Source organism: Dipodomys merriami, unplaced genomic scaffold (assembly GCF_024711535.1).
Source record: "Dipodomys merriami isolate MVZ:Mamm:240054 unplaced genomic scaffold, mDipMer1.0.p SCAF_63, whole genome shotgun sequence".
Lineage (NCBI taxonomy): Eukaryota > Metazoa > Chordata > Mammalia > Rodentia > Heteromyidae > Dipodomys > Dipodomys merriami.
Genome location: NW_027206213.1, coordinates 162,460 through 176,229, shown reverse-complemented (window position 1 = coordinate 176,229; position 13,770 = coordinate 162,460). Strand labels below are relative to the sequence as shown.

The following is a 13,770-nucleotide window of genomic DNA, read 5'->3' as shown; positions in this document are numbered from 1 at the left end:
CAATGAACAAAAAAAACAAAGAATTTACTTACCCACTTTGAGAAAAGTTTTTAGTTCCAAGGGTCTAAGCACTGGTTGCTTTTCTATGCGACCGTAGGTTTCTGCTATGCTTTCTACTTCCACTTTAGGGCATCTAAACAGCTCGTACGTTCCGTCTCGGTTCTGAATAAAGCTACGTGTGATTTCCAAGGGCATCTGGACACAAAGACAGAAAGGTGAGATAGGGAAAACTTTCAAAGCAAGCAAATGCTTGGATACTAAAAGATCTTTTTTTTTTTTTGGGGGGGGGTCCGGTCGTGGGGTCTGAACTCTGGGCCTGGGCACTGTCCCTCAGCTAGCGCTCTACCACTTGAGCCACAGCGCCACTTCTGGCTTTTTTCTGTTTGCTTATGTGGTGCTGAGGAATCAAACCCAGGGCCCCAGGCATGCAAGGCAAGCGCTCTACCACTGAACCACCTTCCCAGATCTTAAAAGAGCTTTTATTATTCTTTCTTTCTTGTTTTCTTAAGTGCACTCAAACTAATTAAAATTTTCTTTGTATTTTCAAGTAAATCCAAATTTACCATCAACAAATCCAAATCACCATTTTTTCCTTACATCATTTATGGATTTCCTTAATTTGAACCTATCCAACCCGATTTTATTCCTTCCCCTACTGCACTACTGGCAGCATTCTTCTAGTACGCAGCTCCACCTACAGTTCTCCCATCTTGTGTATGTAAGTGATGAAGTTTTCAGAGCCTATTTTCTCACTTGCAAAACCCAAGTAATAGCAGTGGATGACTGGGAAGATGAATATGTCCATGTAAGTGAATACTTCCAATAACAGAAGCTCTAATGAGCACTGTATCACTGGCTCCCTGCCTCAGTTGCCCTTGCCCTGGTTAACTGAAGAGGGTATGTCTCAGAGATTTGTATGCCCAGGCTGGCTTTGAACTTCCATTCTCAGAACTCACCTTCCTGAGTAGCTACAACTGTAGGTGTGAACCACCCACGCTTGACTACCTTTTTTTTTTTTCCCCCCAGACCTGGAGCTTGAACTCAGGGCCTCGGCACTGTCCCTGAGCTTCTTTTGCTCAAGGCTAGCACTCTACCACTTGAGCCACAGCAACACTTCCTGCTTTTTCTGCTTATGTGGTACTGAGGAATTGAACCTAGGCAAGCACTCTACTAGTGAGCCACATTCCCCCTAATTCTTTTTTTTTTTTTTTTGATCAGTCATGGGGCTTGAACTCTGGGCCTGGGCGCTGTCCCTCAGCTATTCAGCTCAAGGCGAGTGCATTACCACTTGAGCCACAGCACCACTTCTGGTTTTCTGGTGGTTTATTGGAGGTAAGAGTCTCATGAACTTTCCTGCCTGGGCTGGCTTTGAACCGTGATCCTCAGATCTCAGTCTCCTGAGTAGCTAGGATTACAGGCATGAGCCACTGGTGCCTGGCTTCAGTAACTCAAAAAATTGTTTTTATTGTTATTATAAAGGGATGTACAAAGGTGTTACAGTTACATAACTTAGCTAAAGAATACTTTTCTTGGGCTGAGAATATAGCTTAGTGGTAGAGTGCTTGCCTAACATGCACAAAGCCCTGGGTTCTATTCCACAGTACCACATATACAGAAAAAGCCAGAAGTGGAGCTGTGGCTCAAAAACTGCTCGCCTTGAGCACAGAGAGACTCAGGTCCTGAATTCAAGCCCCAGGGCTGGCCAAAAAAGGGAATACCTTTCTTTTTAGATCATGTCACCCATTCCCTTGCTCTTTTTTTCTCTTTTTATGTACTCTTTTTTTTTTTTTTCTTTTTCTTTTTTGCCAGTCCTGGGGTTTGAACTCAGGGCCTGGGAGCTGTCCCTAAGTCTCTCTATGCTTAAGGCTAGTGCTCTACCACTTGAGCCACAGCACTACTTCTGACTTTTTCTATTCTATTCAAGTGGTACTGAGGAATCGAACCCAGGGCTTCATGCATGCAAGACAAGCACTCTACCACTAAGCCACCTTCTTAGCCCCCCTTTTTTGTTCTTTTTTAATGTCAATACTGGGCTTGAACCCAGGGTCTGGGCACTATCCCTTAGCTTTTTCTTTTCAAGATGGCACTCTACAACTTAAGTCATAGCTCCACTTTCAACATTTGTGGCTTAAATGGAGATAAGATGGAGATAAGAGTCTTACAGACTTTCCTGCCTGGGTTGGCTTTAAACTGTGATCCCCAGATCTTAACCTCCTGAGTAGCTAGTATTACAGGTGTGAGCCACTGGCACCTGGCTTCAGTAACTTTCTTGCTTGGGTTGGCCTTCAAGCCAAACCCTTCTGATCTCATACTCCCATGTATCCATCATTATAGGCAAGAAGCATAACACCTGGTAATGATCACTTCTGAATAATCTCTTAGCATGGAAAAAGAGAAACTTTCACTGACAACTGGAACTCAGGGATCTGATGCAAACTTACTCTTCATACCTGCATCCCTTTTTGTGCTCCCACTATTGTAGAAATAAACTCTTACCTCTGGAGTATCTAAGATTTGTTTAACTTGCAGGATATTTGTGATGTGCCAGGTATACTTGGAAAAGGTTCCCAGGGGCAAGGCATCTTTCCGAACAAAAGCTTAATATAAAAAAGGAACAAAATTAGACTACCAAATAATAACATTATTTTTATTGCCTTCCTTCCTTCCTTCCTTCCTCTCTCTCTCTCTCTCTCTCTCTCTCTCTCTCTCTCTCTCTCTCTCTCTCTCTCTTCTTTCTTTCTTTCTGGGTCCGGTCGTAGGGCCTGAACTCTGGGCCTGGGCGCTGTCCCTCAGCTCTTCAGCTCAAGGCTAGCTCTCTACCATTTGAGCCACAACGCCACTTCCGGTTTTTTTTTTTCTTTCTGCTTATGTGGTGCTGAGGAATTGAACCCAGGGCCTCATGCATGCAAGGCAAGTGCTTTACCACTGAGCTACCTTCCCAGCCCTTAATTTCTTTCTTTAATGCAATATTTTCCTTATATTTCATTTGTGTGTATATGTGTGTCCCAGTCCTAGGACTTGAATTCAGGGCCTAGGCACTGTTTCTGAGCATTTTATGCTCAAGGTTAGTGTTCTACCACTTAACCCACAGCTCCACTTTCAGCCTCTTGGTCTCATGGACTTTCCAGATTGGGCTGTCTTAGAACTTTATTTTCAGATCTCAACCCTCTGAATAGCTAGGATTACAAGCATGAGCAAATAGCTCTTGTCTTTTTTTTTTTTTTTTGCCAGTCCTGGGCCTTGAACTCAGGGCCTGGGCACTGTCCCTGAGCTTCTTTTGATCCATGCTAGCACTCTACCACTTGAGACACAGCACCACTTCCGGCCTTTTCTGTGTATGTGGTACTGAGGAATTGAACACAGGGCTTCATGCACTCTACCACTAAGCCACATTCCTAGCCCCTAGCTCTTGTCTTTATGTCACTTTTAAAAAGAAATTTTTAGGGGCAAATATATAAATAACATGGTTCAACCAATATGTGACAAGCCAAACAATATGAATTTCTGCTATATGAAATTTTTTTTTTTTGGTTGGTCAGGGGCTTGAACTCTGAGCCTGAGCACTATCCCTGCACTCTTCAGCTCAAGGTGAGCGCTCTACTGCTTGAGCCACAGTGCCACTTCCAATTTTCTAGTGGTTTATTGGAGATAAGAGTCTCACAGACTTTCCTGCCTGGCTAGCTTTGAACGGAGATCCTCAGATCTCAACCTCCTGAGTAGCTAGGATTAGAGGCGTGAGCCACCAGTGCCCGGCTTTGCTAGATGAAATTTTTGAGGCTTCTTAGAGATGCTGTCTTTAGGATTTTGTCTGTATGGTTTTTTGTTTATTTATTTTTCGGTTCTGGGGATCAAACCTAGGATCTTATGCCTGCTACTGCTATGCACAGGACCCCATTATAAGACAGATTTTTTTGTTGTTGTTGCTGATCATGGACCTTGAACTCTAGGCCTGGGCACTGTCCCTCAGCTCTTCAGCTCAAGGCTAATGCTCTATCACTTGAACCATAGTGCCACTTCCAGTTTTCTGAGTAGTTTTACTGGAGATAAGAGTCTCAAGGACTTTCCTGCCTGAGCTGGCTTTGAACTATGATCCTCAGATCTTAGCCTCCTGAGTAGTTAGGATTATAAGCATGAGCCACCAGTGTCTGGCAAAACAGATCTTACAACTGTAGAATTAACAGATCAAATCACAGTCCTTAAAATATTACATGGAGTTTAAGATTTGTAATGTGATTACTAATCCATTGTTTGCATGCAGTATTATAAAGCTATTCCACCAAAGGTCCTACAAAAATAGCCAAGTGATTAAAATTAATGTTTAAACTGGAAGAGATAACATTGCTTCAAAAGGTATGCTATGGAGACAGTTTTGTTTTGTTTTGGTGCTGGTCCTGGGACTTGAACTCAGAGCCTAGTGCTGTCCCTGAGCTTCTTTGTTTAAGGCTAAAGTTTTACCATGTGAGCCACAGCTCCACTTCCAGATTTTTTTGTTTTTGTTTTTGTTTTTTTTTTTTGTTTTGGTGGTTAATTGGAGATAAGAATCTCATAGAAGGGCTGGGAAGGTGGCTCAGTGGTAAAGCGCTTGCCTTGCAAGCCTGAGGCCCTGGGTTCGATTCCTCAGCACCACATAAGCAAAAAGAAAAAAGCCGGAAATGGCGCTGTGGCTCAAGTGGTAGAGCGCTAGCCTTGAGCTGAAGAGCTGAGGGACAGTGCCCAGGCCCAGAGTTCAGGCCCCATGACCGGACCAAAAAAAAAAAAAAAAAAAAAAATCTCATAGAAGCTGGGCACTGATGGCTCAAGTCTGTAATCCTAGCTACTCAGGAGGCTGAGATCTGAGGATCTCGGTTCAAAGCCAGTTCGGGCAGGAACATCTGTGATACTCTTGTCTCCAATTCACCACCAGAAAACCGGAAGTGGCACTGTGGCTCAAGTGGTTGAGTGCTAGCCTTGAGCTGAAGAGCTGAGAGATAGTGCCCAGGCCCAGAGTTCAAGCCCCCCCATGGCTGACAAAAAAAAAAAAAAAATCTCATAGACTTTCTTGCCTAGGCTGGCTTCAAACCACAATCCTCAGATCTCAGCCTTCTGGGTGGTTAGGATTATAGATATGAACTTACAATGCCCAGCCAAAGACAAAGGTTTTCATAGTCTAAAACAATGATTTACAGCTTGCGTTATTGAGAAACAGCTAATCCTCAAATAACAATTTATTGAAGAAATAGCTTTGGTTTCTAGTTGTAATTATCCTAGGCTATTGCCACTGAACAATCCTCTCCTTCCTTCTCCCACCCCATTTTTAATTTTTTTGCTCTTCTGGGGCTTGAATTCAGAGCATGGGTTCTATCTCTGAGCCTCTCTGTTCTTAAGACTAGTGCTCTACCACTTGAGCCACAACACCACTTCCAGTTTGTTCTGAGTGGTTTATTGGGGATAAGAGTCTCATGGACTTTTTTGCCTGGGCTCGTTTTGAGCTGCAATCCTCAGATATTAGCCTCCTGAGTAGCCAGGATTACATGTGTGAGCCACTGGTGCCTGGCTTGAATTGTTTTATTAAGGGAGAGGAGGATAAGAAAGCATGACAAAGAGAGAAGACTGATTGGAAAGTATTGCAGGGGCTGGGAAGGTGGCTCAGTGGTAGAGCGCTTGCCTTGCATGCATGAGGCCCTGGGTTCGATTCCTCAGCGCCACATAAGCAGAAAAAAAAAATCCAGAAGTGGTGCTATGGCTCAAGTGGTAGCGTGCTAGCCTTGAGCTGAAGAGCTGAGGGACAGCGCCCTGACCCAGAGTTCAAGCCCCACAACTTACCAAAAAAAAAAAAAAAGCATGAAAATGTCACAGTGAAATCCCCCTGTATAGCTAATTATACTATTTAAAAAAATCTTCCTAAATAAAAATCTTCCTTTTCCCAAAACTTGGGAATCATTAGAAAAAAGGTTAACAGGTACACACACACACACACACACACACACACACACACACACACACACACACACACACACACACACACACACACACACACACACACACACACACACACACACACACACTCTCTCTCTCTCTCTCTCTCTCTCTCTCTCTCTCTCTCTCTCTCTCTCTCTCTCTCTCTAATATAGGTCCAAGATGCTGACTCAGTAAGTATTGGGGCCTGTAATACTTTTGCGGAAATTTGTTCATACTTAGAAATATCAAACTTTTTGGTGGCCACCTGCATCGCTTGTCATTGTTCTTCTTTAACCAAATGTATATTAAAATTTTTTTCCCATTCATTCTTGCTGAAGTAAGGAAGAATGGACCTTCTAAAAATATAGTCACTGCTGGGTGCTGGTGGCTCACGCTTGTAATCCTAGCTACTCAGGAGACTGAGATCAGAGGATTGAGGTTCAAAGCCAGCCTGGGCAAGAAAGTCCGTGAGATTTTTATCTCCGATAAAGCACTAGAAAACCAGAAGTGGCGCTGTGGCTCAAGCAGTAGAGCGCTGGCCTTGAGCTGAAGAGCGCAGGGACAGTGCCCAAACCCAAGCCCGGAGTTCAAGCCCCAAGACCTACCAAAAAAAAAAAAAAAAAAAAAAAAAAAAAAAAAAAATATATATATATATATATATATATATAGTCATTGTTCTAAGAACTAATTACTGAAATCACACTCCAACTAATCCCAACTAATCACAGTCCAAGCATGTGACTAAAATAGAAATCCTTAACCTGAGAGTCCTACACAGATCTTTTTTTCCTAATAATTCACTAGGATCAAAATGTGTGTTGCTATTCCTGAAGGAAGTCTCATACCTGTGGTGGAATTGGGGAGTCGTTTTTTTGCATTGCCTATTGATATTCTCTGTTGCAGGGCATCAAAAAAGGACTGAGGAATGTGGAAAACCAGTGGCTCTGGTTTGCCTGCGGAAGAAAAAATAAAGTTATTTTAGAGAAACTTCACTGATGTTTAGAGAAAAGTAAAAAGAAAAGGAGACTGTCATTCGTAGATCAAGCCTATAAAATCCTAGCTATTCAGACTAAGATCCTGAGGATTGTAGTCCAAAGCCAGTCCAGAAAGAAAAGTTTAACAGGATAGACTCCATTCCCAAAACAAACAATATAAAGCAGGGGTGAGCTGGACGCCAGTGGCTCATGTCACTTAGCAGTAATCAAACTATTAAGGAAAACTTTTTTTTTTTAGTGCCAACACTGGATGGGGTTTGAACTCAGGGCCTGGGCACTGTCCCTTAGTTTTTGCTTAGGACAGTGCTTTGTCAAGGCTGGTACTCAACTACTTGGGTAACAGCTCTACTTCTAGCTTTTTTTGGTAGTTAACTGGAGAGAAAAATCTCATGGACTAGCCAGGAGTTGGTGGCTCACGCCTGTAATCCTAGCTACTCAGGAGGCTGAGATCTGAGGATCACAGTTCAAAGTCAGCCTGGGGAAGAAACTCCATGAGACTCTTATCTCCAACAAACCACTCAGAAAACCAGAAGTGGCACTGTGACTCAAGTGGTAGAGTGGCTTTGAGCTGAAGAGCTGAGGGACAGCGCCCAGGCTGGGAGTTTAATTAAGCCCCATGACTGATCCTGCCCCCCTCCAAAAAAAAAAATCTCAAGGACTTTCCTGCCTGGGCTGGCTTTAAACCTCAATTCTGAAATCTCAGCACTTAATAAAGCCAATCAAGGCCCTCAATTTAAGCCATTGGCAAGTATCTGATAAATATCTGGTTAAATAATCTACTGTATGTGAGGGGGAAAATCCACACAAAACAATGTTAAAGAACACACACACATGCACATACACATATATACATGTGCGTGCCACAAAAGAAGGCTATTTTCCAAGAGACTAAGAGACTCCTGTCTCTTGGAACAGAGGTCCATCAAGTGGGGTAGTAAGCCAGTGTGTTTGCACAATGGTAGAGACAGTCTTTTGGAAAGAATATCAAACCTATTTTGTGTGGGTAGAGCTTAGAACTAGAAACAATAGGAAATATTACAAGCCAACATCTTTCCTCAGACAATGAAGACTTCCCCAAAGCTGAAACTGCTCAGCAATGTTAAGAGCTGCCTCAAAAAGCACTGAGCTCCTCCTAGCTGAATAGAGCCCAACAAACCAGCATTGAGGAGGCTTCTTTTCTTGTTTGTTTTTATTTTGGGTCATCTATCTTTCTATCTTCCTTCCTTCCTTCCTTCCTTCCTTCCTTCCTTCCTTCCTTCCTTCCTTCTTTCCTTCCTTCCTTCCTTCCTTCCTTCCTTCCTTCCTTCCTTCCTCCCTCCCTCCCCCCACCTCTCTCTCCACCAGTTACTGGGGTTTGAACTGAGGGCTTCACCTTGGATTGGCTTTATTGTTCAAGGCTGGCACTCTCACCACTTGACATGCCGCTAATCAAGCTTTTTGCTGGTTAATTGGAGATGGAGTCTAGCAGACTTTTCTGTCTGGGATTGATTCAAATCATTATCCTCCAGATCTGACATGCAGTATGGTTGCTTTTAAGCAATGGGCAAGGACCAGTTGAGACCTCAACAAATCACACCCAAATCTAGCCTATGTTCACCTATTCTTCTCAGCATGTCCATGTCATTTGATATAATTATCTTAGTCTCACATTAAGTTTAGGCATTCTATAAGCTTTTCTCCCCCTTGTTTTGATTTTATTTTTGTTAGAATCATCTTCTATAATTCTGGTGTCTTTTTTTTTTCTTACCAAACAGACAAATGCAAAAACACAGATAAACAAACTACACTTTTATTTTTCTGAGACAGGGTCATAATAACCTGGCCTGGGTTGGACTCAAATTTGTTGAATCTCCTGCCTCTGACTCCCAAATGACTTACACACTGACTTACTTAATATGTGTGGTGCTCTCTTCTATCTCTAAATTCATTTTGTTGGTCCCACACTTTCCTTGATTAAATGAATGATTAAGTTGCAATTATTCTTTTCTTACAACTTTGATTTCTACTATGAGGTGTCCTGCCCCCTCCTTCCCGCTCCTTTTTTTTTTGTCGGTCGTGGGGCTTGAACTCTGGGCCTGGGTGCTGTCCTTTAGCTTTTCAGCTCAAGGCTAGTGCTCTACCACTTGAGCCACAGTACCACTTACTGTTTTCTGAGCAGTTTATTGGAGGCATGAGCCACCAGTGCCCAGCTACCTTTTCCTTTTTTTTTAGAGAAGGTCTTGCTATATGGCTTAGGCTGGCCTTAAACTCATGGTCCTCTTGAATCAGCCTCTGATTACAGAGGCTACAATTACAGACATGTGTTACCACACCCAGTTTGATTTCTACATTCTTCTGGCCAAGTACTCTCTGGATTGAGTTTCATTTACTTCTCCAATCAAAACATTAGAACTGCGGGCATCCCGGTGGCTCACATCCGTAATCCTAGCTACTCATGAGTCTGAGATCTGAGGATCGCGGTCCAAAGTCAGCCTGGGCAGGAAAGTCTGTGAGACTCTTATCTCCAATAAACCATTAGAAAACCAGAAGTGGTGCTGTGGCTCATGGGGTAGAACACTGGCCTTGATCTGAAGAGCTCAGGGACAGCGCCCAAGCCCAGAGTTCAAGCCCCAGGACCAACATAACAAGAACAAAAACAAAAACAAAAAAACCAACAGCATAACTGGCTGGGCACTGGTAGCTCATGTTTATCATCCTAGCTATTCAAGAGGCTGATTCTTAGGATTGTGGTTGAAGCCAGCCCAGACAGGAAAGTCTGTGGAGACTCTTATCTCCACTTAGCCAACAAAAAGCCAGAAGTGAAGATGTGGCTCAAGTGGTAGAGCACCAGCCTTGAGCAAGACAGCGAAGGGACAGGGCCCAGGCTCCCAGTTCAAGCCTCAGGACCAGCACACACTCACACAAAAAGCAAAACACAATTACTTTAATTTCTCTTACTTCAGGAATAGCTCAATTGGGTGATCTATACTTACCATCAAACTGATAGTGCATGGTTTGATGGATACGTTCGGTTACACTGGCCAACCAGTCTTGGAAGGATAAGGTTACCTGTGCCTCATCCAACAACTGACCACAAACTAGAAAAAGAAAAAACTGTTAGTAACTTTAATTTTCTTTTATAACAAATAATTGAAGTTTGAAAAAAGTTAGTGTTTGTACAGAAAATAAGAGACCAAAAAAATGAAATCCAAAGAAACTGGATAAACTAAATGAAAAGTTAATACAAAATCACTGTACATATTTATTTATGTGTGATAATTCAATATAGATTTTTTTTTTGTCAGTCGTGGGGCTTGAACTCTGGGCCTGGGCACTGTCCCTGAACTCTTCAGTTCAAGGCTAGCACCCTACCACTTGAGCCACAAGGCCACTTCTGGTTTTCTGGTGGTTTATTGAGGATAAGAGTCTCACAGATTTTCCTGCCCAGGCTGGCTTTGAACCATGATCCTCAGATCTCAGCCTCCTAAGTAGCTAGGATTACAGGCATGAGCCACCAATTGCCTGGCTTAGACATTATTATTATTTTTTAAATATTAGTACTGGGACTTGCACTCAGGGCCTAGGCACTGTCTCTTAGCTTTTTCTGCTCAAGGCCAATGCTCTACCACTAGAGCCACAGCTCTAGTTCTGGCTTTTTTGTGATTACTTGGAGATGAAGAATCTCAAAACTTTTCTGCTTCAGATGGCTTTGAGCCATAATGCTCAGATCTCAGCCTTCTGAGTAGTTAGGATTACAGGTGTAAGCCACTGGTGCTCAGCTTAAGACTTTTTTTTTAAATGCTTATCCTGGGGTTTCAACTCAGGGGCTGGGTACCTTTTTTTTTTTTTTTCTCTCTAGGCTAGCACTCTACCACTTGAGCCACAGCTCTATTTCCAGCTTTTTGGTAGTTCTTTCTTTCTTTCCTACTTTCCTTCTTTCTCCCTTTCTCTCTTTCTTTCTTTCGAAAAGAATCTAATAGACTTTCCTGCACAGGGTGGCTTTTGGACCAGGATCCTCAGATCTCAGCCTCCTGAGCAGCTAGGATTATAGGTATGAGCCACCACCAATGCCTGGCTTTTTTTTTTTTCCAGTCCTGGAGCTTGAACTCAGAGCCTGAGTACGGTCCCTGAGCTTCTTTTTGCTCAAGGCTAGCACTCTAGCACTTCAGGTACAGTGCCACATTCAGCTTTTTCTGTTTATGTGGTGCTGAGCAATCAAACCCAGGGCTTCATGCATGCTAGGCAAGTACCCTACCATTAAGCCACATTCCCAGCTTCCCCATCCCCCCCCCTTTTTTTTTTTTAAAGAATATAAGGTGCTGGTAGTTCATGCCACATGCTGATTCCTAGCTGCTTGGGAAACTGAAAGTGGGAGGATTTAAATTCAAAGCCAACTTGGGCTATAAAGCTCAAATAACCCCTTTTGAAAAAGAACTGGAAATAGTGGTACATGCTTGTTATCCTAGGTACATAGGAAAGCTAAATTATTCAGATCATACTCAGACACATGCCTAGGCAAGAATCAAAATTCTGTACCAAATTAACCAGCAAGCTGGGTACCAGTTGCTTATTCCTGTAATCCTTGCTACTCAGGAGGCTGATATTTGAGGACTGAGGTTCACAGCCAGCCTGGGAAGATAATAATAAGAGATGTTTTGTTGTTGTTGGTGGTGGTAGTGGTCGTGAGGCTTGAACTCTGGGCCTGGGTGCTGTCCCTGAGCTCTTCAGCTTAAGGATAGCACTCTACCACTTGAGCCACAGTGCCACTTCTGGTTTTCTGGTGGTTTATTGGAGATAAGAGTCTCATGCATGGACTTTCCTGCCTGGGCTGGCTTTGAATTGTGATCCTCAGATCTCAGCTTCTTGAGTAGCTAGGATTAGGAGGCATGAGCCATGGATGCTAGGCTCTTTTTGTTTTGTTTTATTTTTATAAGATCCTGGGGCTTAAACTCAGAGCTTGGGCATTGATTCCTAGATTTTTTTTGCTCAAGGCTCTACCACTTAAGCTACACTGCCACCTGCTTTTTTAGTGTTAACTGGTGGGTTTTTTTTTTTTTTTTGGTGTTTAATTGAAAATCTCATGGACTTTCCTGCCCTGGCTGGCTTCTAACCAAAATCTCAGCTTCCTGAGTAAGTAGGATGAGTAGCTGGTGAGATACCAGCACCAGACAAGATATAGTCTTATTGCAATTAACTGGAAGAAAAACAGAAGTGGAGGTGTGACTCAAGTGGTAAAGCACCAGCATTGATTAAAAAAGTTAAGGAAGTATGGGAAGCTCAGAGTTCAAGCCTCAGTAGCAATGGGCACACACACATATACACATACCACCTGAAACCCAAAATCAAACAAAAACCCCCTTCACCAAGTAGTAACATTTTATAAAATGACAGTACAATATTTAATCAGGAAAATGAAATGGACAGAATCCAGTGACCTGATTCATATTTCACCAGTTTCTACATGCACATGTGTAGTATGTGTGCATATGCCCTATGCAACTTGTCACATGTAGATCGTGTGACCAATATAGTCAAAACACAAAAGCATTCTATCACACAACTCTTTTCTATTAATCCCTAGCAACCAATAATCTGTTCTCTGTCTCCATAATTATAGATGGCATTTTATTTAGACCATGATTTGAAAACTGGTGAGATGGGAGACTCAGCTCATATAAATCTATATGCTGCTAGTGTTTATGCTGATGTTTAGCACTCTTTGGGAGACAATATGCAATTATTCCTTTTGCTTACTGCTTCTGACTCATACAGGAACATTTTCTACTGCTGTATACTATTCTACAGAGGGAGACTTACCCTGCCTTTTTAATGAAGAAGCAACAACAGGCTTTTTTAGGCCACTCTTCCTTAGACTGCCGCTCACTGCATCTTGAGGAATTAGTGACCTATTCATTTGTGCACCTAAATCACAGATTATTGAAGTGATTAAAAATGTTTGTGGAATATATAAACTGATTTGACATTTAATTCTAAAGAGTCTGAAACAAGCTGAGTAAGATGGCTCAACCCTGTAATCTCAGCTATATGGGAGGAAAAGATGGGGGATTGTGGTTCGAAGCCAACCTGGGCAAAAGGAAGTTCTAGAGACTCCATCTCAACCAATGGCCAAGTGGGGTGGCACACACCTGTTATCCCAGCTATGGGCGAAGTACACTGGCTGGACAAAGTGACCTGTTCATTAGCCCTAGTCACACAGGGAGGCACAAGTAGGAGGATCACAACCCTCCAGCCTGGACATAAGTCCCTACCTTGAAAATAACCACTGTAAAAAGGGGTTCAAGTGGTAAAGCACTTGCCCAGCAAGCACTAATCCCCGAGTTCAATTTCCATTATTAAAAAAAAAAAAGGGCTTGGAAGAGTCTAAAACATAGTGTTTGCTAATTTCTAGATTAGCATTACACTTCTAAAAGGAAATAAACATTATCCTTTATACATAAAATGTAAATTTTTTATGTTGTTTATAGAATATTAAGGGTGAAAATAGAAATGAAAGGAAGAAGTCACCCATTGTTCTTACCTGTCAGAATAATAATTAACTCTCTGATGAGCCATCTTCCTAGCTTGTTTTGCTGCCCTTTTTTTGTTTTATCAGCTGTGGGACTTGAACTCAGGGCCTAAGCACTGTCCCTGAGCTCTTTTGCTCAAGGCTAGCACTCTACAACTTTGAGCCACAGCACCACTTCTAGTTTTTGAGTGGTTAATTGGAGAGTCTTACAGGGCCTTTTATGTGTGGGCTGGCTTTGAACTGCCATCCCCAAATCTCAGTCTCCTGAGTAACTGGGATTACAGGCATGAGTCACCAGTGCTGGATGCTTTTTTTATTTTAGTAGCTATAATT

The 13,770-nt window shown here is 42.5% G+C and overlaps 1 protein-coding gene across 5 annotated transcripts in view; it reads right to left on the bottom strand.

The window, feature by feature from the left end:
• Positions 1–13,770, bottom strand: part of CUNH2orf42 (chromosome unknown C2orf42 homolog) — a 36,993-nt gene that overhangs the window by 6,928 nt on the left and 16,295 nt on the right. For 4 of the 5 annotated variants that reach the window (XM_070004463.1, XM_070004461.1, XM_070004464.1 and 1 more), the window contains exons 4-8: positions 12,729–12,833; positions 9,905–10,009; positions 6,783–6,890; positions 2,497–2,597; positions 33–195 (exon numbers count right to left, since the gene is read on the bottom strand). In XM_070004463.1, coding sequence (XP_069860564.1) covers positions 33–195; positions 2,497–2,597; positions 6,783–6,890; positions 9,905–10,009; positions 12,729–12,833 — 582 coding nt within the window. The remainder of the gene's footprint in view (positions 1–32; positions 196–2,496; positions 2,598–6,782; positions 6,891–9,904; positions 10,010–12,728; positions 12,834–13,770) is intronic. The other variant, XM_070004465.1, reaches the window with a different exon arrangement.